At 38.0% G+C, this 27,439-nt stretch overlaps 1 protein-coding gene across 1 annotated transcript in view; it reads right to left on the reverse strand.

Annotated features, from left to right (window-relative positions):
* Positions 1 to 27,439, reverse strand: part of PIK3C2A (phosphatidylinositol-4-phosphate 3-kinase catalytic subunit type 2 alpha) — a 121,846-nt gene that overhangs the window by 86,758 nt on the left and 7,649 nt on the right. The window contains exon 2 of the mRNA XM_047070483.1: positions 7,604 to 8,727. Coding sequence (XP_046926439.1) covers positions 7,604 to 8,674 — 1,071 coding nt within the window. The 5' untranslated portion in view covers positions 8,675 to 8,727. The remainder of the gene's footprint in view (positions 1 to 7,603; positions 8,728 to 27,439) is intronic.

Genomic DNA, 27,439 nt, shown 5'->3' on the forward strand with positions numbered 1-27,439 from the left:
TAGAAATCATTATCTAGTAGGAGGAGACACTCACTGTTCCTAATGCCGAGCCTCACTGGAACTACCAAAAGGACAGACCTGACAGGGGAAGATGAGACCATATGGTCAAGTGTTTACTGGAGGGAATGAAAAGAGGATTTTCTAAACCTGTCAATTTTGATAAAATTAAGGAAGTAACCCAGGCAAATGATGAAAATCCAGCCTTATTTTAGGGGTTTTTAATAGAATTGGTAAATATATAAATTTAGACTCAGCCACATCAGAAAGGCTGGTTATCCTAAATAGGCATTTTATAAGAGAGTCAGCACCAGACATTCACCATAAATTGGCAAAAATGGCCGTAGGTCCTCAAACTTCAACCCAGTGGAACAACCTGAAGAGAGCATGACAAGGCCCTGAGATTGGTCTGGCTCCCCTGAACATAATGATGGCTGAGCTCCATGTTAGCCTGGATGTGGGAGTAAGTTAAATTCATTGATTTTCTTATTGATACAGAAGCCACTCACTCTGTCCTTATTTAGCACTCCAGTGCGACCTGTCTTTCTAAAATTACTAGAATAGAAGGAGAACTTAAATCATGCTTACAAACTTTTCTTGTAACTTGTAAACACAGAGACCAAGTAATTACCCATTCTTTTCTGGTTCTGCCTTCCTGTCCCACTCCCCTACTGGGAAGGGACCTCATGTTTAAGTTGGGAAGCCAGTTCAAACTAACTAGACAGGAGGATGGTCTCCTCTCTAAGGGCTGAAGAAAAACTGGACATCCACCTGGAATTCCCCCTAACATTTGGGAACATGTAGACCCCCAAATTTGGAATTATGATATCCCAGGGAAGGCAATAGTCCATCCCATCAAAACAGCTCTAAAGGATCTTGCTATTATTGCACACAGAAAACAATATCCTCTTAAGACAGAAGTCAGGGCTGGATTCTAACCACTCATAGATAAATTTCTTACAAATGAAATTCTTAAACCTTGCCAGTCCCCTTATAATACTCCCATTTTGCCTGTTAAGCCTAATGGAGAGGGGTGCCTGGCTGGCCCAGTTGGTGGAGCACACAACTCTTAAACTTAGGGTTGTAAATTTGAGTGCCACGTTGGGTGCAGAGATTAAAAATAAAATGTTTAGGGGCGCCTGGGTGGCTTAGTCGGTTGAGTGTCTGACTTCAGCTTAGGTCGCGATCTCACGGTCTGTGAGTTCGAGCCCCGCGTCGGGCTCTGTGTTGACAGCTCAGAGCCTGGAGCCTGCTTCGGATTCTGTGTCTCCCTCTCTCTCTGCCCCTCCCCTGCTCATGCTGTCTCTCTCTCTCTCTCTCTGTCAAAAATAAAAAAACATTAAAAAAAATTAAAAATAAAATGTTTAAGGGGCACCTGGGTTGCTCAGTTGGTTAAATGTCCAACTCTTGATTTTGGCTAGATCATGATCTCATGGTTTGTGAGATGGAGTCTTGCGTCAGGCTCTGTGCTGACAGTATGGAGCCTGCTTGGGATTCTCTCTTGCTCTCTGCTCCTCCCCCCTCCCCCACACCCTCTCAAAATGAATAAACATTTTAAAAAATGTTTGTTTGCTTTTTTAAATAGAAACCTAATGGCCAGTACAGAATGGTACAAGACCTCAGAGTAATAAATGAAGCTATAGTCCTTATTCACCCTAGAGTGACAAACCCTTATACTGTACTGACTCAAACTTCAGGCAATACAGAAAGGTGTATGGCTTACAGTGCTTGATTTAAAGCATTTCTCCTTTTGTATCCCCTTAAGTGAAGAGGTCCAGCCTCTACTGACCTTTGAATTGACTCCAGTAGGAGAACATCAAGCATGCCAGCTTACATGGACAGTCCTACCACAGGGATTTAGAGAAGAGCCCCCATTTGTCTGGCAATACACTCAGCAGAGAGTTTAGAGACCTTACACTGCCTCAGAGAATAACAGTACAATATGTGGATGATATTTTAATATGAAGCTCCATGAAAGAGGTCTCAGACAATAATTCTATTGTTGTACTAAACTTTCTTAGAGAAACAGGATACCAAGAACAGTCTAAAAAGGCTCAAACTTAGAAACAGAAATATGGGATATGAATTAACTACTGGATAGCATTCCCTGCCAATCGAGAGAAAAAGAGCTATAATAGAATTGGAACCTCCTGTCACATAAAACCAACTCCAAACCTTTACAGGAATGCCTAGATTTTGCCACCTACAGATCCCAGAGTTTGGAGTCCTAGCCAAATTTCTATATGAAGCCACTAGAGGACCAGATAAAGAGCCTTCAAAATGGGATAAAGAACAACAGGGGATCTTTCAACAACTAAAAATTAAACTACCCTCTACTAGCTCTACCTCTACCAAACTTAGAAAAGCCATTTATTTACCCTATTCCTTGCTGAAAAAAGAAGCCACGCCTTAGCCCCTAACATGAAAACTAGGGCATTAATTGAAACCTGCAGGATATTTTTCCAAATCCATTGACAATGTAGCCCAAGGATGGCTACCTTGCCTTTAGGAGCAGTAGCAGCTACTGCACTACCAGTAGAAGCATCTAAACTTCCAATGGGAAAGCCATTGACTGTGACAACCTCTCATCAGGTTCAAAGAATTTCAGAAACTAAAGGTCATCAATGGATGACAGGGGATGACTAAATATCAAGCTATACTTTTATACTCCCCTGACACTGTTCTCAAAACCTGTCAAACCCTAAATCTGGCATCTGTCATACCTGGACCAGACTATGCTATTATGTTTGAATATGACTAGAACTAGTCTATTCCACCATCCAGATCTAGCAATAGGTAACACTGATAGTTGGTTTCCATACAGTAGTTTTATAGAAAGAAGACAAAGAAAGGCTGGCTATGCAAATATTAGTTTAATGAAAACTACTGAGGCCATTACTGATCAACACTTCAGCTCAAAATGTCATACAGCACAAGAAGGCCCTTGATAAATACACAAATAAGGCCTTAAATGACTCTGAAAATAGTATTACATTATTAATTGTTGAAATGACCCATATGCGTAAAGCAGTTCTACAAAATAGAATGGCATTAGATGTCTTAACAGCAGATGGTACTATGACAAATATTAAAAATAAGGAGGAAAAGATGTATGCAGGGAGCAATGAAAGAAAGGCATGTGGGTATCACAGCCCTGTCCTCACCAAAGGAAAGGGTGGAGAAAATATCAGTTGAACTGTAAGTGACCAGTCTAAAGACGGAAAAAAGGAAAGAAAAGGAAGCAGGATTTTGTAGCAAAAGCAACTTAAGTTGTGAAGAAACGGTTTCCAGGGTACTTAATTTTTGTTTTGCTATTTGTCTTGTCACCTTCCCAATTTCACAGGCTTCTGAAATACAGAGAAACTAACTTTAAAGTCATCTAGTCAAAAGGTTCCAAATGCTAGTCCAAGGGAGCAGGTTAGCTGCATCAAAATCACTTAAAGAAGGAAAAAAAAATGTTTTTAAGTCATCTTTTCCCTCAAATCCCAAAATCTCACCTCTTATTCCCACCCCCAAACACACAATATCAGGACTGAAGAAGCCTAAACTCCTCTTCAGGGCACAGTGACATACAACTAAGTTCGGGAAGCCAATTATTTAACCCATGTTTGACAGGGAACTTATTACTTCCAAAATAGCATGTTCTATCACTAAAGGGATGGAGTGGGGGAAGTGATTTTAGAGTCACATCATGGGTCTGAACATCAGCTTTTCTTCTTACAAATAGTTCTGTGGTCGGGGCGCCTGGGTGGCGCAGTCGGTTAAGCGTCCGACTTCAGCCAGGTCACGATCTCGCGGTCCATGGGTTCGAGCCCCGCGTCAGGCTCTGGGCTGATGGGTCAGAGCCTGGAGCCTGTTTCCGATTCTGTGTCTCCCTCTCTCTCTGCCCCTCCCCCGTTCATGCTCTGTCTCTCTCTCTGTCCCAAAAATAAATAAACGCTGAAAAAAAAAAAATTAAAACAAAAACAAAAACAAATAGTTCTGTGGTCTTCTTCCTAACCTCTAATGTATTGTGGAAATTTTCAGACATACAAAAGTAGAAAAAATAATATAATGAACACCCATGTATCCATCACAGCTTCAATAATTATCAACATATAGCCAATCTTGTTGCATCTAGAAGCACCTATCCCCAGCTCTTCCTTCTATTAAAACTATAATTTATTACATTTCATTTACAAATTCTTCAGTATACATCTCTAAAATATAAGAGCTCATTTAACTTACAATACCATTATTATATGAAAAAATTAAGAATTCCTAAATTTCTTCACATTTCCTCAATTGTAAAATAGGTATGGGTTGCTCTGTCCTCATAGGATTCTTAGGAACTCTCTACTGTCTCAGTGACCATTATAAGAAAAGAAAAAAAAGTTCAGTTTGAATATCTACACATAGATAAAAAGAATGCAGCTCTCAGGTTCTGAGTTCTGATCCAGGATCACTGGACAGTAAATAACTCCAGTTGATCCAGAAACCTCAACTTATCTAATATAATAACCACAATTCACCTAAAATGGTAATCTCAGCTCACTTGGAATAATGTTTCCCTTAGTGGATAAATGACTTTTTGATGCTGAGAAAATTAGAATTTGAGACACACAGATATGAAATAAACCAGTCATTTATAAATATTTGATCAAATTCAAGATAGTCTATGTATTGTGGTCACAATGCATATATTGTAAAGATGTGAATACATACATACAAAAGTGTGATGCAAGGAGCAGGAGTATTTAAGAGTGACCTGGATGGGTTGTATGGACAGTCAGGGACTCTCTCTTCTACCAATGGGAGGACTGAGCCTACACTTAGCTCCCTATAGGACCAGGTGCTGCCTTTTTTCTGATAGCAAAAACTGCAAATTTCCATAGCTCCTGAGATTTCCAAGTTCTAGGCAGTTGCCCTTCCCAAACAACTCCTGAAACAGCTGATTTCCCTAATCCAGACTGCATAGTGTCAGACACCATCCCCTCATGCTGTCATGCTTTGCCTATAAAAAGGAGACCCATGTTTGGGGAGGGATCTCTCCATTGGAACACTGATTCAAATGTGAATCCAGCAGTGGTCTGGCCTGAGCAGGATGGATCAGGTGAACTAGTGCCTTTAATATATTTTTTAATTAAGGTAAAATTCACAGAACATAAAATTCACTGGCTTTCAATACATTCACAATGCTGTGTGGTCATCACCACTATGGTAAGAAGACTGAAATGGTCTAATTCTAGAGCATTTTCATCATCCTCCCCAAAACCCCAGTAACAATTAAACAATCATTCCCATTCTTTCCTTCCCTGACCCCTGGAAAACACTAATCTGCTTTCTTTCTCTATGGATTTGCCATTTCTGGACATATATAAAATGAATCATACAAAACATGGTCTTTTGTGCCTGGCTTCTTTCATTTATGTTTTTAAAGTTCATCCATGTTATAACATATATCAGGACTTCACTTTTTTGTGGGTAATATTCCACTGTATGAACATACCACTTTGGTTTACCCATTCATCAGTTGATGAGGTATTTGGGTTGTTTCTACTTTGGACCTATTATGAGTAAAGCTGCTATGAACAATCCAATTTTTAGAACAAGCAAATGACTTAAACAGACATTTTCTCCAAAAAAGATAAATGGCCAATTAAGCACATGAAAAGATACTCATCATCATTAGTCATCAGGAAATGTAAATCAAAACCATAGTGATACTGTTTCACATCCATCAGGATGGCAATAATCCAGAAAATGGAAAATAACAAGTGTTGGCAAGGATATGGAGAAACTAGAACTCTCACACATTGCTGATAGGATGTAAAATGGTGCAGCCACTATGGGAAAGTTGAGTAGTGCCTCAGAAAGCTAAATATACAATTATCAGTTCTTTTTGGTATATTTCCCCCACCCCATCTTCTTTTTTGTTTTTGGTTTGTTTTTTTTTTTTTTTTTGGTGGATGACTCATGGCTTAGTTTCTCCATCTCCTTTTAAATACTTTAGGAAATGACTGTTATTTTGTTTGTTTGGTTTTTTTTTAATGTTTATTTATTTATTTATTTTTAATTTTTTTTTTTCAACGTTTATTTATTTTTGGGACAGAGAGAGACAGAGCATGAACGGGGGAGGGGCAGAGAGAGAGGGAGACACAGAATCGGAAACAGGCTCCAGGCTCCGAGCCATCAGCCCAGAGCCCGACGCGGGGCTCAAACTCACGGACCGCGAGATCGTGACCTGGCTGAAGTCGGACGCTTAACCGACTGCGCCACCCAGGCGCCCCAATGTTTATTTATTTTTGAGAGAACACAAGCAGGGGATGGACAGAGAGAGGGGGACAAAGGATCTGAGGCAGGCTCTGCATTGGGCAGAAAGCCCAATGTGGGGCTCGAACTCACAAAGCATGAGATCATGACCTGAGCTAAAGTCAGACGCTCAACCGACTGAGCCATCCAAGTGCCCAATGACTGTTATTTTGTAAAAACAAAAAGAAAACCCTCAACAATATGACAGAGATATTAAGAGAAAATAATTTGATGTTATATTTAGGATATCAATTTAAAATATACAATTAACTTGTGATTTTTTAATTGAAAGTATTAAGAGATTATGTGACTAAATTTGTAAATACTGAAAAGCTTAAAATAACATATCCTTAGTGAACTGTAGTCAAAATCCACTTATAAAACATTCCATTAGTTAAGATTTTTCTCTTTTCTGATAATGTCATCCAAAAATCTCATCTGTGTTTCCAAGCCTTCTTACTACCTGCTTCTTTCTCCAAAATGGCTTTTAAAGTCGCAATTCAACATACACCCATTCAAAATCATGCAAAATTTGCTTCTCCTTCCCTAAAGGCTAGTTGATTCCCAGCACCTAAAGAGTAACTAAGTGCTTGTCTAATTAGCTGAATGATGTAATTTGCATTAAGGGGAGAATGAAACTTAAACATTCCCAAGACCCACAGATATTACAAGAGCAAAATAGAAACCTGCAATGATATACTGTATTTGGAAAGGAAAAATCTAAATCCTGCTGCCTCTCATCTGAAGGAAGACATCCTGTTCCAGCTACCCTTAACCAGTTTTTACAGATAGTAAGACAATACGAACTCAGCAACTATACCACATTTTTCATTTTAATCAATATAGGTGTGGAGAGAGAGTCCTTTAATGACTTTTATGGGGTTTCCTTCCTTTCCTTCCATTCACTTATGGTTAAAAACAAAATATATGGAAAATTTTCCATAATGGGGTTAAAAACCAAAATTACTGGTTTAACCTGGAAAATAAAAGATAATGAAGAGAAAGTAGAACCGTATATAATGAGAAGACATGAAGAGATAAAAATTATCTTAAATACCTATCAGTGACAACCAGATCCTTGATTAGAGTTTAATTTATAATCCTAGAAAAAAATCTATTAATAGCAAGTAATTGTTCAACTGACCTAAACACATTTCATCCTTTACCACACAATCTAAAATTCACAGCACATTTAGGAATAAAGAAAACAAAATTCAACATGAAAAAGATTTCTTTTACCTAATAAATTATGTACGCAAACATGAATTCTGTGTTACATTACTACATTTGAGAAGTTAGTAAGAAAAGACTATACCTGAGATATTTGGCCCTGGACTTTTGTAAACTGAGTTGTTCGAATATTTAAAGACAGGCTTCTTGTTACCGTTGCCCCAGAAAGAGATTTTCCATTCACCTTTCTTTCAAGGTGACAACTTGCTGGTGATCTCTCTTCAAGAAGAACAGCATCCCAAGGATCCTCTGCTAGTAAACCTGGAATATTTTTCTCTTCCTCATGGTCTACCACCTCCACATTGTCCACCTTAGGTTTACTTAGAGGATCCAAGTCTAACCAGTCGAATTTACTTATATCTTCAGACTTTGGAGATACCTGTAAATTGCTGACTGTAGCTTTTGAATGTTTGATCTCCAAGTCAGTCCTCGCTTTTCCATTTTTTAAAAATTCTGATGTACTAGCTATTTTGTCAAACAGCTTTGCCATGTCAGGACTGACTACTGGATGATAGATAGGTAAGCTTCCTTGTGGATGAAAGGGTGTGGCAGGTGTCAAAGGATATGAAAAATATGGAGACTGTCCTGGAAAGCTTAAATATATAGGTTCTGTGGATGGAAAAGCAGGCATTCTTGGACTGAAGCCATTTTGGAATACAGTCTGTTTACTGCTGTAAGTTGACTGATAAATAGAAGGTAAAGTATATGTGGAAGGCCCTGATAACCTAGGTGGCCACTGTCCTCTCTGAATAGTAGGTCTAAGATAGACCTGTGCTGAAAACGAAGGGCTCAGAACAGGAGTAACTGGCAAGACAGGTGTTTTCCTAGTTTCGAAATTTTCATCAAGCAATAGTTTCTCAAGTTCAGCTTGCGTGAGCTTTTCTACATCAATATCTACTGCTCTTTTTTGGGTGTCAGATTCAGGAAACACCATGAGATCATAATCCTGTTTGTTATAAACTTGTGCTTTTTGTCTGGTGTTGCTTGATAACTCAAAGGCTCTCTGATTATCAGTCACTCCTCTATCCTTTTGCAGTTTTGCTAAAGCCTCTGCTTCCATCTGTAATGCTTCTTCTTTGTCCACTTCTTTTGTTCTTGTTGGTTCCAGATGTGATGAACATTGCTTAAATCCATTATTGTTGGATATCTGAGCCATGACCAAACCTCCCCTAATCTATTTTTTTCTTGTAGCTTCCAAAATAGCAAGACCTATACACAAAAATAAACATAACACTCAATTAGATTTTTTAAACATAAATTTATTTTGTTTGTAACCCACTCATATGACTTAGAATTTAAAGCCACTTACAAATAAACTATAAAATAAAATAAAATGAACAGTTGTGGGAAATCTGAGTGAAGGAACATTTTTAAAATATCTCAGGGACGCCTAGGTGGCTTAGTCAGTTAAGCGTCTGACTCTTGATTTCAGCTCAGGTTATGATGTCACAGTTGTGAGGTAGAGCCCTACATCATGCTCTGTGCTGGAAGTGCAGAGGCTGCTTGGGATTCTCAGTCTCCCCCTCTTTCTGCGCCTCTCCCACTCCCAATTGCTCTCTCTCAAAATAAATAAACTTAAAAAAACAAGATGTTCTTTGCTCTTTAAAAATAAATATCTTATATACTGCTGAGGTAAGGGATATGCTTAGACATACATAACTTTACCTCATTCCCTGACCTAACAGGAAAGCTAGCACGGTGGATGAACTCAAGAACCTTTCACTTCAGGTGTCACAATGGCTGCTGTTAACTAATGGCACTTTGGCAGGATTCTTGGCACAAAATGCCTTGTTAGTCACATACTTTCATGAGTTTGAACATGGTTTACTGTTACACAAATAGCAAGTCGAAATGGTTTCAATCTTTGGCTATTTGTTAAATTGTTCATAAGCCAATTAGCAATAAAAGTACCCAATACCTAGTCAATAAAGTCAAGGAACTACTAACAAAACCTCATATGAGGGGCTCCTGGGTGGCTCAATTGACTAAGCAACCAACTCTTGATTTTGGCTCAGGTCATGATCTCACGTTTCTTGAGATCGAGTCCCACATCACGCTACGCACGGAGCCTGCTTGGGATTCTCTCTCTCCCTCTCTCTCTGCCCCGACCCTGCTCACGTGCATGTGCACTCTCACTCTCAAAATAAACATTTTTTTAAAAAGCATCATTTGAAAAATTGATTAAGGGTTTATAATCTAGAACAACTGACATAACAGATCAGAATAATCAAAGTGTTAAAGCTATAAGAAACTGCAGTACTCCATTCAAAGGTTAAATTTATGGCTGAATTTGTCACATAGTTTTGACCACACATCTATCTGATTATCTGCAGTTAAATCATTAGCTATAATACTAGAGTGCCTGACTGGCTCAGTTGGTAGAGCATGCAACTCTTGATCTCGGGGTTGTGAGTTCAAGCCCTACATTGGGCAGAGTTCAATTTAAAAAAATTGTAACACTAAAATTTCTCCTTTTTCAAATTGCTAAAATATTTACTCATAAACTAGAAAAATAGTTTATTAAACTTTCTCAATGATCAGCTTGTAAAAATTTAATCTTCTACTTAAGCACAACTAAGATTAAAATTACCCTATGAAGCAAGATGACCAATTAAAGGGTTAGTTACCTACTGTGTAAAATAAGGCACATTTCTTGCTTCTAATCATTATAATTCAGGAGTTAATTCTGGGTTCTGGAGTCACATCAGCTTGATTCATGAAGCTGTAAGTGCTTGGGCAAGTCAAACTTTTCCACATGCCTTAGTTTACTTTTAAAATGAAAAAGTATCGGGGCGCCTGGGTGGCGCAGTCGGTTAAGCATCCGACTTCAGCCAGGTCACGATCTCGCGGTCCGTGAGTTCGAGCCCCGCGTCAGGCTCTGGGCTGATGGCTCGGAGCCTGGAGCCTGTTTCCGATTCTGTGTCTCCCTCTCTCTCTGCCCCTCCCCCGTTCATGCTCTGTCTCTCTCTGTCCCAAAAATAAATAAAAACGTTGAAAAAAAAATTAAAAAAATAAAATAAAATGAAAAAGTATCAAAAACGCTCAACATTAGTCATCATCAGGGAAATACAAATCAAAACTACAAGGAAATACCACCTCACACCTGTCAGAATGGCTAACATGAACAACTCAGGCAACAAGAGATGTTGGCAAATATGCAGAGAAGGAGGATCTCTTCTGCACTGTTGGTGGGAATGCAAACTGGTGCAGTCACTCTGGAAAACAATATGGAGGTTCCTCAAAAAATTAAAAATAGAACTACCCTACAACCCAGCAACTGCACTACTAGGCATTTATCCAAGGGATACAGGTATGCTGTTTCCAAGGGGCACATGCACCCCCATGTTTATAGCAGCACTATCGACAATAGCCAAAGTATGGAAAGAGCTCAAATGTCTATCGACAGATGAATGGATAAAGAAGATGTGGTATATACAATGGAGTATTACTCGGCAATCAAAAAGAATGAAATCTTGCCATTTGCAACTGCATGGATGGAACTAGAGGGTATTAGGCTAAGCAAAATTAGAGAAAGACAAATACCGTATGACTTCACTCATATCAGGACTTTAAGACACAGAACAGATGAACACAGAGAAGGGAAGCACAAATAATATAAAAACAGAGGGGGGGACAAAACAAAAGAGACTCTTAAATATGGAGAACAGAGGGTTACTGGAGGTGTTGTGAGGGGGGATGGGCTAAATGGGTAAGGGGCACTAAGGAATCTACCACTGAAATCACTGTTGCACTATATGCTAATTAACTTGGATGTAAATTTTAAAAATAAATAAATAATAAAATAAAATAAAATGAAAAAGTATCTAACTCTTAAATTATAAGGATTAAATGAAAAAATGCAACTAAAAAGTGTTTACACTGGCCTTAGGCAGAGGCATTAAATAAATGACATCTATTATTAATCTAATCTGATTCGAGATTTTAGTTTGAATACCTAGAAATGAGGAGAGCTCCTACTTACATCCTTTTTCTAGCACAGTGCTTGTCCATAGTATATGCGAAATAAAAGTTTAATGATAGAGGTAGGGAAACACCCAAAGTGAATTCAAACTAATGTAACACGAATGAGGGGCACCTGGGTGGCTCAGTCAGTTAAGCATCCAACTTTGGCTCAGGTCATGATCTCGCAGTTTGGAGGTTGGAGCCCTGCATCAGGCTCTGTGCTAATAGCTCAGAGGCTGGAGCCTGCTTAAGATTCTGTGTTTTCTTCCCTCCCTGCCCCTCCCCCACTCACACTCCTGTCCCTCTCTCTCTCTCTAAAAAATAAACATTAAAAAAAATTTTTTTAATGTAACACAAATGAAAATCCTAAATGTTGAGGTAATACTAAATAAAAAATTATTAGTGACGAGGACATCAAGATATTGAAGGAAGTCACTCTTTGCAATTCTTTTATACAACTATAGTTGAACTTCTGAGGCATTTCACTGAAAATCTTTTCAAATTTTTCCCTTCTGTGGTAGGATGCAAAACTAGGCACAATGTACACTTAAAATTTGTATACTTCATTGTCCGTAAACATTTCATGTTAAGAAAAAACTATGAACAAATAGACTCCTACTAAATATACATGAAGTACTTAGACGAAAGTACTGATGTCTACAATTTACTCTGAAATATATACAAAAATAATATAAATTGAGTATCTGATAGATGGATAAATACGTGATAAAGCAAGTACAGGAAAATATTAATAATACAATCTAGTTGGTAGGCATATGGGTATTCACTCTAAAATCCTTTCAACTTGGCTGCATGACTAAAAATTTTCACAAAATGTTAGATGAACAGTAAGAGGTACAAATTCCTCTGATTCCAGGATACACTCTTTATAAAGTCACTTTGCTTCTCCTCACATACAGAGGTGGGGCCTATTTCTCCACTTGATCTGAGCTGGCTCTGTGACTTGCTTTGACAGATACAATGTGAAAGAAGTGACACTGGGAGTTCTAAGTTCATAAGAGCCTAACTGCTTCAGCTCTTCCTGTTTTGAGTGCAGCCACTGCCCTGTGAATGCTCACAGACGATGAGAGAGCACAAGGAGAAAAAGGCCCAGCCAACAGTCATCACCAACCACAGGAGTAAAGCCACCACCTTAAGACCATCCATCCACAGTTCAAATGACCACAGTTACAATAATGACTGAAGGCAAGACCAGCAGAAGAAACCACCCAGCCTTAGTTCAAGCCAAATTGCTAACCCACAAAATCATTTTGGAATGGTTACATAGCAATAGATAACTGATCAACCTTTTCTCCTTACTTTTAGAAAGCAAGACTGTAGCCACTTACCAATTTAACAGCAAGTTTGTTTTAACTTCACAGCCACCACTACCCACCTTATTTCATGTGTCCTCAGAGAATGAACAGTTCCCTTTTCCTGCCTAACTCTGACGCCTTCTACTTATATCCTAATTCTCACTGAATTCTCCTATTTATCAGTGATTGCCTTCTTTGCATTATTAATTTGCTTCTGCTCCTTTGCCATAAGAATGCTCAAGTTTTCTCCATACCGAGGTGGAAAAGAGTCTTAACATTCCTCTTTAGACTCCAATAGCTTCCATTTTAATTCTCTCCTTTCACTGCCAAACTTCTCAGATGAGTGACCTAGAAAGTCCTTTCTTATACTCATTCTGCCTTGGAAAAATTATACTTACCCTTCAGGGCCCAAATCAAATACAGCCACCTGTCTGAAGCTTTTCTTAAGTAGCTCCTATTAGAAACCATTTTTTTAGGGGCACCTGGATGGCTCAGTCAGTTGAGCTCCTGACTTCGGCTCAGGTCATGATCTTGTGGTTTATAAGTTTGCCCACTTTGGGCTCACTGCTGTCAGCCTGTCAGTGGAAAGCCACTTTGGGTCCTCTGTCCCCCTCTCTCTGCCCCTCCCCTCCTTGTACTCTCTCAAAAATAAACACTGAAAAAGAAAAAAACTATCTTTTTAGCTCAAATAAAATTTTTATCTTCATTTTTATAGACTTTATGCTGGTTTTGCCCCCTCAGTATCCTTTCTTCTAGTAGGTAGAAATCTGTATCTTCTTTTTTAGAACTTAGTCATCCCCCTTTTGTTCCATCTAGTTCAAATACGGCTGGAACATCCTTACTCCCCCCTCTCCCACTCCCAACCACACCAAAGGATCCAAGTCTGGCCAAATAGACTTAATCCCAAGACTTCTGAAACTATTTAGAAAGGAAGCCCATCACTGAAGTTGCTGAACTTATGGGATGTAAGCCTGGCACTGCTGTGGCCATCTTTGCCACCACTGAAGGAGATGCTGCCTGAGAATAGACCGAAGCCAGAAAAGAGCAGAGCTATGTATGATAAGTAAAATGAAACAGATTCTGAATATTACATTAAGTGTCTGGATCCAACCCTTGTCCAAGGCTAGTCTTTTCATTTATGTAAGCCAATAAATTCCTCTTTGCTTAAGCTGGTTTAACATTACTTTCTCCAGTAACAACTAAAAACTTAACACAGAATCTATAATTTGTATGTCTATAAGGGCGCCTGGGTGGCTCAGTCAGTTGAGCGAGTGACTTCAGCTCAGGTCATGATCTCGTGGTCTGTGGGTTTGAGCCCCACATCAGGCTCTGTGCTGACAGCTCAGAGCCTGGAGCCTGCTTCAGATTCTGTGTCTCCCTCTCTCTCTGCCCCTCCCCCACTCATGCTCCGTGTCTCTCTCTCTCTTTCTGTCAAAAATAAATAAACATTAAAAAAAATTTATAATTTGTATGTCTACCCAACAGACTAGAATAAGCTTAAGTGCAGAGACCTACTTTGTTTTCCTTTTCTTCTGCCCCACAGCATTTAAAACCACCCTGCTTAATAAATACAGAGTTTAATTTAATGACCACATATTTTAAAGAATGGAATAAGAGCTATCAGTTTTAAAGACGAGATTTTGGATGGCACATGACTGGATATATGAACACCACAACACGGTCCATTTTTCACAAAATCGAATGGATTAGAATATTTTGCAAAGAGAAAGCGATACTGGCCTGCAATTCATTTTCCACAAGCAAATGCCTATTTATTTAAGTAGTTTCCTGGCTACCATATTCGGTAATGATAGGACATTGTTCTGAAAGAGGAAATCTGGATTTTTTAAGTGAGTTTGAGATACAGTTTATTCAACAGAAAACACACTTACTCCAAATATGTTAAATTAATGTTACCTCTTATTTACTAACAAAGGTATAAAATAAATAGCTTGAAAAATATTTTAACAGTAAATGTGGTATTTTTCATATCAATTCATTTGCTTGCTCTATCCCTAGTATCAACCCAAAGCAGCACATGCTAAACTAAATTCAAGTCTAAGCGTAAAAGTGAACTGTTAACAGCTGAATTACCATATTTTAGCTTTCCAAAAAATTATCATGCATGTATACTCAAATGGTAATAAAGGATTTGAAAGACTGTCCAAAAGTAACCCAGTGCTTTAGCTATTTTTCTGAGGCTGCTACACTGACATGCTCCATTAATTTTTTAAAATCAAAACTTCATTTGATGACAAACATTTATAAGGAAACAACTTTTGCACATGCTAATTCAAAATGCAAACTTTAATGCTAATGTTCTCCTAATTCAAGCTGGAAAAGACAATATAACTAGTTTTTGAATGATGATTGTATACCATCTGCCAAAAATTGTCCAACATAGAGTAATCCAGTGATGATCACAAGGCTGTAGCTACTTTAAATTGTTCAAAAGAGGGCAATTAAACTATTCAGTTAAACTTTGGGATACCATTTGCAGATCCAAAAGAATTAATTTAAAAGCTCTTGGCTTCTTCTGTGGTAGACATTCATTTACAATTTAAATTTAAATCTCAGAAAAAAATAAAACCAGTCCTGCTACCCATCTAAATGCTTTCTGATCTTAAAATTCAAGATACATAAGAAAACAGAGAAACAATGATTTGAGTTCAACCATGCAAATATTTCTCCACTAAAATGAAAGTGAATCTCAAAGAAAAATAAATTATGGTACCCAACTGAATACTGTGCTACCATTAAAAATAATAATATCAACACTGCAATAACCATGGAAAATATTTGTTAAAACTGTAGCAAGTATCTACATATCTATACATACCTACAGATAGAGATATGTAGATACTTGCTGCCAAACACTGCTAAAAGCAATATATTAACTAATTTAATCCTCACAAATTATATTAAGTAGCTACTATTATCCCTACATGCAAATGAAAAACTTTCATACAAATTATATAATCTGCCCAAGTTCACAGTAGCTAGCAAGTGATGAGATCAGGACTCAAATCCAGGCAGTGCTAATTCACTACAATATATTTTTATGTTAATAGTTATCTGAAATAAGTGTCTAAACATACCTTATCTATTATAAATACCAACTTCTTCCTCAAGGCTATGGTTATTTCTCTCTGCATTAATAAATAGATTTTACTGTTTTGTTTAATTCTATCATGAAGTGATTAATACTGCTATTTAATAATGTGCCATTTTATTAATTTATTCTCACCACATGACTAGCAAACTTATCATTTCACTGAGGTTATGAATTCACTCTCAGACTTCTACTGTAGTTGTTGAATAAATGCCTCAAAGACTGGGAAACGTAAGACACCATTGTCTTTATCAAAAAGAAGCTCAAATTCTGCAACAAACAAAAAACCAGACTAAAATGGCTTTTTTTTTAAGTTTATTTATTTTTGAGTGGGGGGAGCTGGGTGGGGGCAGACAGAAACAGAGACACAGCATCGGAAGCAGGCTCCAGGCTCTGAGCTGTCAGCACAGAGCCTGACACAGGGCCCTAACTCATGAACCACGAGACCATGACCTGAGCTGAAGTTGGACGCTTAACCAACTGAGCCACCCAGGTGCCCCTAAAAGGGCTTATTTATTAATAAGTCAACTAAAACTGAAAAATCACGTGGCTGAGTTCAGAATAAACAAGCGGTGGGAGAAAAAATTATTTTAGAAACTGGGAGTAGGAGATGGCAACAGAAAACTAAAAATAGAAGAGGAGGGGTGCTTTACTGGCTCAGTCGGTGGAGCATACAACTAACTCTTGATCTCAGGATTGTTAGTTCAAGTCCCACATTGGGTGTAGAGATTACTTAAAAAAGTAAAAATCTTAAATAAAATTAAAAAAAAATAAAAATAGGAGAGGAGGTTCATCTCTTCTAAAAGGAAAAACCCCAGTAGACAAGATAACATTCTCCTATCTCTGTGATTCACGGAGGGAAAAAATTAGTCTAACAAAAATAATCAAGCACTTTGGTACTAGGCACTATACAACTCTGTTAAAAAGAGAAAATGTAGGGGCGCCTGGGTGGCGCAGTCGGTTGAGCGTCCGACTTCAGCCAGGTCACGATCTCGCGGTCCGGGAGTTCGAGCCCCGCGGCGGGCTCTGGGCTGATGGCTCAGAGCCTGGAGCCTGTTTCCAATTCTGTGTCTCCCTCTCTCTCTGCCCCTCCCCCGTTCATGCTCTGTCTCTCTCTGTCCCAAAAATAAATAAACATTGAAAAAAAAAAATTTAAAAAAAAAAAAAAGAGAAAATGTAGGAATGTCCAGGTGTTGGGTGAGATTAGGGTAGAGCAGCACAGCACTATTCCACAGGAGTGGAATGCAAGCCACATACTGAACTAAAAATGTTTTACAACTACATTAATGAAAAGAAACAGATGAAATTATTAATAATATATTTAATCCAATTATCCAAAATACTGTCATTTCAGTAAGTAACCAATTATAAAAATATGAATGGGACATTTTACATTCTTTTCTCATACTAAGTCTTCAAAATGTGGTATATATTTTATTTCAGATTACACATTTCAACTTAGACTAGCCATATTTCAAGTGCTCAAAAGCCAAAGGTGGCTATTGGACAACTTAAGGCTACAATTTATAAGGAAAGGAACAAAAAGCAAGGTGAACAAGCATCACTAATTTCTGGATAAGAAAAAATTTACCTTCCCAAAAGTCATCCCTTCCCTCAAGTCAATAAAATATCTCCAATGCCTATTACTTAATTTTCAGGGGAAGAAAAATTTTAAGTCCCATAGATAACATACAGCCTTTTCATTAACGTCTATCTTATCATTTTTGGTAAATTTTGTATTTTTAAAGTATATAATTTCTAATAGTTCTACAATTAGCAAATTGTTAACATTTCATAGATAAATGCGTTTACAATCAACCAAATAGGATTACAAAATTACAAAAAGATTATTTAACTGTTAAAAAAAAAGAATCAAAACCAAAATAACTCATGGAATTCCTAGTTAACCTCAGCAAAAAGAAGGCCACCCTAATAGGATTTGAAGCCATGAGAATATTTAAATACATATTCATGGATGGTTCAGTAGGTTAAGCTTATGGCTCTTTATTTTAGCTCAGGTCATGATCTCACAGTTAATGACTTCTTGGGGCACCTGGGTGACTCAGTAGGTTAAGCTTCTGGCTCTTGATTTTGGCTCAGGTCATGACCTCACAGAGTTCATGAGATCAAGCCCCTTGGTGGGCTCTACACTGACAGCCACAGCCTGCTTGGGATTCTCTTTCCCCTCTCATGCAGAAGTGTGTTCTCTCTCTCTCTCTCTCTCTCTCTCAAAATAAATAAATAAATAAATAAACATGTTAAACAAAAATAAGGGCGCCTGGGGGACTCGGTAAAGCATCCACCTCTTGATATCGGCTCAGGTCATGAAAGGAGATCAGCCCCACATCTGCACCGTCAGCACAGGGCCTGCTTGGGATTCTCTTGCTCTTGCTCTCTATCTCTCTGTCCTTCTGTCCCTCTCCCCTGCTTGCACTCTAAAATAAAACAATAATTTTTGACAAGGTGATTCTAAAATTTATTCAGTAACCAAAAGGACCAAAATAGCCAAAAACCTCTTGAAAAAGAACAAGGTGTGAGGATTTGCTCTACCCAATAAAGATTAATTATAAAGCTAATTTTATTTAAGATAGTATGGTATTTATGCAGGAAGAGATAAATTTAATAAAGAACAGGCTAAGAGGTCAAAAACAGAAACACAACTACAAAGACACCCGATTTAAGACAAGTAGCATGTCAGAGCACAGGGAAAGAACTGTCTTTTTAATAAATTAAGCCAGAACAAATGGAGGGGAAATGAAATGGGACTCCTACTTCACTCCTTAAGCAAAATTCAACTGGAGACAAACCAAACGTCTGTGAAAGGAAGAACTATAAAGCTTTAGAATCAGAGAATGGAAAAATTTCTTAAACAAGACAGCACTAACCGTAAGAGAAAAATAATTTGACTATAGTAAAATCCAGAAAAGACACCAAAGAGAATGATAAAAACAAGCCACAAAAAAGGAGATATTTTTAATATATAACCAAAGGACTCAAATCCTAGATAAGTAACTTCTACAAATTAAAAAGAAAGATAAATCATAAGAACCTCCAAAGAACATTGCCCACAATAGTCCCAAATAGGAACTAACCTGGAAGTGGTAATTAGCTCAACCTTCAGTTCCTCTCTCATCTCCAGAGGTCAGGGGATAAGGCTAAAAGTTCTAGTCCTCTAAAATGCCTCAGTCTTTCTGGTGACCAGCCCCACCCTGAAACTATGGAACTTTAGGAACATAAGCAATGTTCTAGTTCATAACCTATCGACTAGTTACACAAGTGTTTGTTTTACAAGTATTTGTTAGATAATCATATATGCTTTATGCACTTAAAATTATTTGTTAATCATAGATGATAAATTTATTCACTGTTCTGTGGGTTACTTCATAACAAAAAAGAATCTACTCCCTACATATTTTAAATTTGAATATCTAAAATATTTTCATATCTATATTATACATGGTATGTGAAAACACCACCTACAATAGCATGTGAGGTTTTTTTTAACTCACATGTGGCAAACTATATGAACACAAAAGCTCAATTTTTTAGTAATGGCATAAAAAATACAAATAAGAACAATACTTTTCATTTTTTAATGTATAGGCTAAAATAAGCACCCTGCCCTTATATATTAAGGGATATGGGAAAAGGGTAAAACTGCAAAAGAAAACAAAACAAATTATGGTTTCTCAAATTTTCACTATCTGTGAATCATTTAATGGAATCGCATATAACATGATTTATGTAAAAAAAATCACTGTCTTTAAAAATACAAAACATTTAAAAATAGAAAGATACTCCTATCAGTGCGAGATAATTGCACACTCACCACTGTATGTTATATCCAGCAAATTTATTTATTTGAACTGAATTAGAAAATCCTAATTCAATTATAGCTTGACAGGAAGGCAGCAATGTTTGGTGGTAATTCTATCGGATAGTTATGGATATATACATAAAATCTTGTGGATTACTGAAACAGCTCCCCAGTCTGTTTCTGCCACCACTCCACCCTCCACCTTCAGACTACTCTCAACACAGCAGCCAGAGAGATACTGAAAAACTTCGATCTTCTTACCTTTCCACTCAGAGCTTTCAATAACTCCTATCTCACTCAGAAAAGCAGTAAAATCTTTACAACAGTCCACCAGGCACTCTAATATCTGGTCCCCCTATTACTTTTCCCCTATAACTCTATTGTCTGAGACTGTCCAAGTGGCCTCCTTGTTGTTCCTCAAATACATTATACATCTCATTCAGAGTCTTTGCTCTTCAGTTCCCTCTGGACTGCTCTTCCCCTGGAGAGCTGAGTGGCATACTCTCTCACCTTCAAGTCTTCATTAAGAAGGTAACATTTGAGTAAAGTTCTCCCTGATAATGTAGTTAAAACTGCAACTTTCTCTAACCCCATTGCCTATGCACTTTACTTTCTCCTTAGCATTTAAGTACCATCCAATGTACTATAGATTTTACTTGTGTATTTCATGGTCTTTCCCCTCTAGCCTATAAATTTCATGAAGCTGGGATTTACCTCTTAGGCTCACTCCTATATCTCTAGCACCCAGAACAATCCTAGAACAAGCAAGCTTTCATTCAAATGTTTGTTAAACAAATAAATGAAATTAAATCTAATATGGACCAGATTAGGAAGCAATTCTTCATTGTAGACTGACTTGGGTACTCTGTAAGATACTTAAAAGTACATACAAATATCCTACTCAAAATGAGTATTTGAACCCAAAAGATACCAGATTTGTAATCCATTCTTGTTGCACTCATCTTCATTTAAAGTATATGGAAGTCATCTTAAATATGTCAAATTATAAACCATTAATTTCTTTCTCTGAGGGAATAAAATTATGTGTTACTCTCAGAATTGTTCCTCAGAACCACATGGTTGTTTTTAGTCAGACCAAAACACATTACTATTTTGAAGTACTTGTGGAAAATATAGTTCATGTCTGCTTGTTGATTAGAAATATGGGCCTTGGTGGGAATGCAAGCTGGTGCAGCCACTCTGGAAATAGTATGGAGGTTCCCCAAAAAATTAAAAATAGAACTACCCTATGACCCAGCAACCGCACTACTAGGCATTTATCCAAAGGATACAGGTGTGCTGTTTTGAAGGGACACATGCACCCCCATGTTTATAGCAGCACTATCAACAATAGCCAAAGTATGGAAAGAGCCCAAATGTCCATCAATGGATGAATGGATAAAGAAGATGTGGTGTATATATATATGTGTACACACACACACACACACACACACACACACACACACACACACAATGGAGTATTACTTGGCAATCAAAAAGAATGAAATCTTGCCATTTGCAACTACATGGATGGCACTGGAGGGTATTATGCTAAGTGAAATTAGAGAAAGACAAAAATCATATGACTTCACTCATATGAGGACTTTAAGAGACAAAACAGATGAACCTAAGGGAAGGGAAACAAAAATAATATAAAAACAAGGAGGGGAACAAAACAGAAGAGACGCCTAAATATGGAGAACAAACTGAGGGTTACTGGAGGGGTTATGGGAGGGGGGATGGGCTAAATGGGTAAGGGGCACTGAGGAATCTACTCCTGAAATCGTTGCACTATATGCTAACTAATTTGGATGTAAATTTAAAAAAATAAAACATAAAACAAGTTAAAAAAAAAATACAGGCCTTGGGCTCAACAGAATAATTTCGCTGGAGATGAATCTTGAGGCATTAATTACCTATATAAAACTGAAGATCTGAAGTCATGAAAGTAGAGATTACCCTGGGAGAATGTGTAAAGTGAAGAAAGAAAAGACAAGGAGGAAATCATAAGGGCCTCTAATACTTAAGCAGGAAACAAAAGGTCAGAGGAAAATAACAGGTGTGAAGACTGGTTATCAGAGAAATAAAGGAATTCAGTGTCCTAAGAAATATGTGGTGACTAATGTCAAAAACTCCAGAGAGGTGACACAAGATAAGGGCTGAAAAAGAAAAACACTTTAAGTCTAAAAGCTCATTTGTGATTTTAATAATAGTTTTATTGACATAATTAACATATAAAATTCACCCATTTAAAGCATACGTCAATTGTTTTTATATAATCGGAACTACGCAACCATTGCCACTACCAAATTGCAGAACATTTTCGTCACCCCCAAAGAAAACCTTTATCCATTAGCAGTCACTCCTCATTTTCCCTTTCCATTAGTGATTTTTCAGAGAACACTTCAGAGAAGTTGAAAACTGAAAAAGTAAAGAATTACAAGTAACAAAGGTCTATTATTCTTTCAATTCTTTGACAGCAAAGGGAACTAGGAGAGAGAGGAGGAGATATCAGGAATGGTTGTTTAAAATGGTTAAGGCCTTCAACATATGGTAGGTGAAAGACAAGACTTCAGGGGACAAAGAGTAAAAGGCACAGAAGACAAGAGATACACACTAGCTTAGATACTGAGTATAGTTGAATATGAATCAGAAGCATAGATTAAGGGTCTGACTTGAAAAGAAGAAACATCAGTCAATAAAAACGGAAGACTGGGGAGGGCCAATGGTGGAAAGCAGATTTTTACTAGCTAAACTTGATAGAGTTCGGGGCGCCTGGGTGGCTCAGTCTGAGGTTAGGCATCCGACTTCGGCTCAGGTCTTGATCTCACAGTTCGTGACTTCAAGCCTCACGTCCGGCTCTATGCTGACAGCTTGGAGCCTGGAGCCTGCTTCGGATTCTATGTCTCCCCTTCTCTCTGCCCCTCCCATGCTCATGCTCTGTCTCTCTCGGTTTCTCAATAGTAAATAAACATTTAAAAAAAGTTTTTTTTAAATAAATAAACTTGGTAGAGTTTTAAATATTTCATCATTTGTAAGCTTTATTATTTTTTTTTAAATATGAAATTTATTGTCAAATTGGTTTCCATACAACACCCAGTGCTCATCACAACAGGTGCCCTCTTCAGTGCCCATCACCCACTTTCCCCTCCCTCCCACCCCTCATCAACCCTCAGTTTATTCTCAGTTTTTAAGAGTCTCTTATGGTTTGGCTCCCTCCCTCTCTAACTTTTTTTCCTTCCCCTCCCCTATGGTCTTCTGTTAAGTTTCTCAGGATCCACATATGAGTGAAAACATATGGTGTCTTTCTCTGCCTGACTTATTTCACTTAGCATAACACTCTCTAGTTCCATCCACATTGCTACAAAAGGCCATATTTCATTCTTTCTCCTTGCCAAGTAGTATTCCATTGTGTACATAAACCACAATTTCTTTACCCACTCATCAGTTGATGGACATTTAGGCTCTTTCCATAATTTGGCTATTGTTGAGAGTGCTGCTATAAACACTGGGGTACAAGTGCCCCTATGCATCAATACTCCTGTATCCCTTGGGTAAATTCCTAGCAGTGCTATTGCTGGGTCATAGGGCAGGTCTATTTTTAATTTTCTGAGGAACTTCCACACTGTTTTCCAGAGTGGCTGCAGCAGTTTGCATTCCCATAAGCTTTACTATTCTAAAACAAAGGTAATGAATATGAAACAAAGGGATTTTCCTGTTATTAGGATATACAAAGTGACAAGAGACTGTCTCACTTCAACAATGAAAAGCAAGGTAAAAAAGCTAAAAAAAAAAGAAAATACTTTTAAGAGACATCAGAGAGCAGAACACACACACAAAAACTCTAATGAATTAAATTCCAGAAAGTGATAAACCTCTCATGAAGAGGCCGGTCCACTGCTACTCGAATCCCTGGCACAGAAGAGCAGGAAGAATGCATTGTAGACAGGGATGAGAAACTCATTAGACTTTTAACAAACACTTTCAATAGCCACGTGTAGGCTACCATGACAGATTAGAATTCTGAGGCATGGCAGAGGTAAGTCTGAACGGTCTAAAGCCCTAAGAATTACAAGGAGTCCCAGGCATGGAACAAGTCTGTACCTACCCATCAACTCTTTCCCTTGGGTCTTCATTAAATGCATAGGTAGCACACTGAAACCTGGGACAGGGCAGAAGAGCTAAGGGATCCCCCTTAAAGTATGTGGGCCTCCCTGAAGTATAAGGCAGCCACCCTCCAAAGGAGGGCTGGGCAGGTGAACAGGGAGAAATCCACCTGAGGCACTCCAAGTTTTCGGCTACCCAATGGCTGGGGATGGGGCAGAAGAGCTGAGAAAAAGCCCTCCAAAGCATTCCAGGCCTTTATGTAAGACAGGTGCCCTCCAGAGAGGCTGGAGTAAGGGCAGCAAGGCAGAGAGATCTCCTGAGACACCAAAAACCAAGAACGAACAAAGTAGAGAACAAAGAGACTTCCTGACAACCTAAAAAGCTAGCAGCTAGGCTGAAAAAAATCTTTGGAATCAAGTCAATGTTCAGATCCCAAATCCTTCTAAAGAGAAAGCCATTATTGCTCCCCAAGATACTTCAACCCAATAGTGAACTGAATCAAATTAAAGTTGAAATAAAGCACAGACCCATCTTACTTAAAAACCAGACTTTCTCAATTTAGTGGCCTGACAGAATAAGGGGCATTTAAGTTGTCTAATATATAATCAAATATTAGGAGACAAAGAAGAAAATGTGATCCATTGTCAAGGAAACAGTCAAAATAAACAGACACAGAGATCGCCCAAATGTTGGAATTATCAAACAGAAACTTTACAATAGTTAGGATGAGGGGTGCCTGGGTGGCTCAGTCGGTTAAGTGTCCAACTCTTGATCTTGGCTCAGGTCATGATCTCACGGTTTCTGAGTTTGAGCCCTGCACTGGGCTCTGTGCTGACAGTGCAGAACCTGCTTGGGATTCTCTCTCTCCCCTTTCTCTCTCTGTCCCTACCCAGCTTGTGCTCTCTCTCTCTCTCTCTCTCTCAAAATAAACAAACATAAAAAAATTAAAATAATTAGGATGCAGATGCTAAATGATCTAGCAGAAAAAGGAGATGCATATACGGGGTGATGGTGGTTTCAGCAGAATGATACAAATTACAAAAAAGAATCAAATGTGAGAAAAATATATCAGAAATGAAGAATTAATTAATCGACTGAACAGCATTGGAAAAGATGGTTAAACTTGAAGACAAATCAGAAGAAAACATCCAGAGAAAAAAAATAGGGGAGAGAGGTAAAATACCATGCCTGTAGGACAATTTCAAGTGGTCTAACATTTAAGGGAGTTGGAGTCCCAAGAGAAGATAGAAGAGCATGAAACAGAAGAAATATTTGAAGAGAAAATAGCCAAGAACTTTTTGCAAATGAAGAAAGACCTCAACCAAGCAAACCTAAGAAGTTTATTGAAGCCCAAGTGAGATAAAAATACACTACAGGGGTCCCTGGGTGGCTCAGTAGGTTAAGTGTCTGACTCTGACTCTTGATCTTGGCTCAGGTTCTCACAGTTCTCCATGATCTCATGGAGAACTCTCCATGATCTCACAGTTCATGAGAGACAGCACAGAGCCTGCTTAGGATTCTCTCTCTCCCTCTCTCTATGTTCCTCCCCCAGGCCCACACACACTCTCAAAATAAACTTTTTTTTAATTTAAATTTAAGTTAATTAACATACAGTGTGGTCTTGGCTTCAGAGATAGAACCCAGTGATTCATCACTTACATATCCCAGTGCTCATCCTAAAAAGTGCCCTCTCTAATGTCCATCACCCATTTAACCCATCCCCCACCCACCTCCCCTCCAGCAACCCTCAGTTTGTTCTCTGTATTTAAGAGGTTTGTTTTGTTTTGTTTTGAGAGAGAGAGGGCACAAGTGAGTGAGGGGCAGAGAGAGAGAAGCAGGGCTCAAGCTCACCTGGAATGGGGCTCAAACTTAAGAACCGTGAGATCATGACCTGAGCCGAAGTCAGATGCTTAACCAACTGAGCCACCCAGGTGTCCCCTCCCCACCTCAAAAAAGAGTCTCTTATGGTTTGCTTCCTTCACAGTTTTTATCTTATTTTTCCTTCCCTTCCCCTATGTTAATCTGTTGTGTTTCTCAAATTCCACTAGTGAAATCGTTTGATATTTGTCTGACTTAAAATAAACTTTAAAAAATATATATACTAGAGAATGAACCTAATGGGATCACAGAGTAATGTAGGTTAAATAACTACCTGGAAAGAAGTCGCTTCAGTTCCTATTAATATTCGCAGAGTTAAAGTCAAATCAATCTAAAATATAGAGTCTATTCCTAAAGAAACCAGGGAGGTTAGGGGCACCTGGGTGGCTCAGTTAAGCATCCAGCTTCGGCCCAGGTCATGATCTCACAGTTCGTGAGTTTGAGCCCCACGTCAGGCTCTGTGCTGACAGCTTGTAGCCTGGAGCCTGCTTCGGATTCCATGTCTCCCTCTCTCTCTGCCCCTCCACAGCTCATGCTCGCACTCTGTCTCTGTCAAAAATAAATAAACTTAAAAACAAAACGAAACAAAAACAGGGAGGTTTCTATAAAGACTTGTAGAATTTAAAACTTTTCTCCAAATTTATATATGTTAAATATATACCTATATTTCTTGTTTAGGGTATGACACAAACTTCTTTTTAAACCTAATTTTACTCTATGATTTTTAATGATATTTTCACCTTTCCCTTTTTTTTTTTGGTTGAAATCTTTTTTTGATAAAAATTCATAAGCTAAATCGCCAACCTCAATTAGCAAAAATAAAAAATAATTCTCTCAAAAAAAATCCTAAAATCTACATCTATTAATATGAACTTTCTATAATTAAACAATATACTTCCATGGAGGAAAACCACTAATATACTCAATTATTAGTGTGATAGGATGCCAAAGGTGTGTAAGAGACATTCATGTGAGCTGATTTACAATGTTAAAAGATTTCTATTGGCTTTGCCGAAAAAAGACCTAAGGAAAACCAAAATGGAAACCAGGAGAGCAATTAATATGTAACTGAAACAATCTAGAAAAGAAACAGTAAGGACTTGAACTAGGTTGGCAGCAATGGAAATATTAAGAATGGTTTCATTTAAACTAGCAAACAAAAATGTTAAGTTTAGACAGTAAATTAAATGGGGGAAAAACACAATAACATGACAGAGAATGATTTAATTGGTGGGAAGGGGTATTATTTTTTAACAGTGTAGTGAGGAAAAAGATGAAATTGGAATGGTAACCTGGACATAAGGGGTGAGTCACGGGAAAGCGAAGAGAGAAACCATCCTGAGCTTCACAAGTTTAAAGATGGATGAGCCTAACAAGCTCCCACACTCTTTAATCTCCATACGACACTTTATAATTACACTTTGCCCAAGTACTACAAGCAATTAATAAAGGGTTTGATTCTCTCATTTTGACAAAAAGCACTACACTGTAGTCTTTAGACTACACTACACTGTAGTCTAAATAAGCACTAGCAGTCATTATACCACCTTGAGCTCCTAGGAGCAACATTCTACACATAAAAGATTCACAACACAGGGCATTCATCAAGAACAACTTTCTGTATCTGCATGTATATATCACTCTTTGGGAGGGGGACATGGAAGGGGGAATACAATTACAGCAAGAGTTTCCTGTTCAAAGACATTTCACTAACAAAGCAGTTTTCAA

This window comes from Lynx rufus, unplaced genomic scaffold, assembly GCF_022079265.1.
Source record: "Lynx rufus isolate CCGP_SWC_20201006 ecotype Redwood Valley unplaced genomic scaffold, mLynRuf1.p SCAF_9, whole genome shotgun sequence".
Classification (NCBI taxonomy): Eukaryota; Metazoa; Chordata; class Mammalia; order Carnivora; family Felidae; genus Lynx; species Lynx rufus.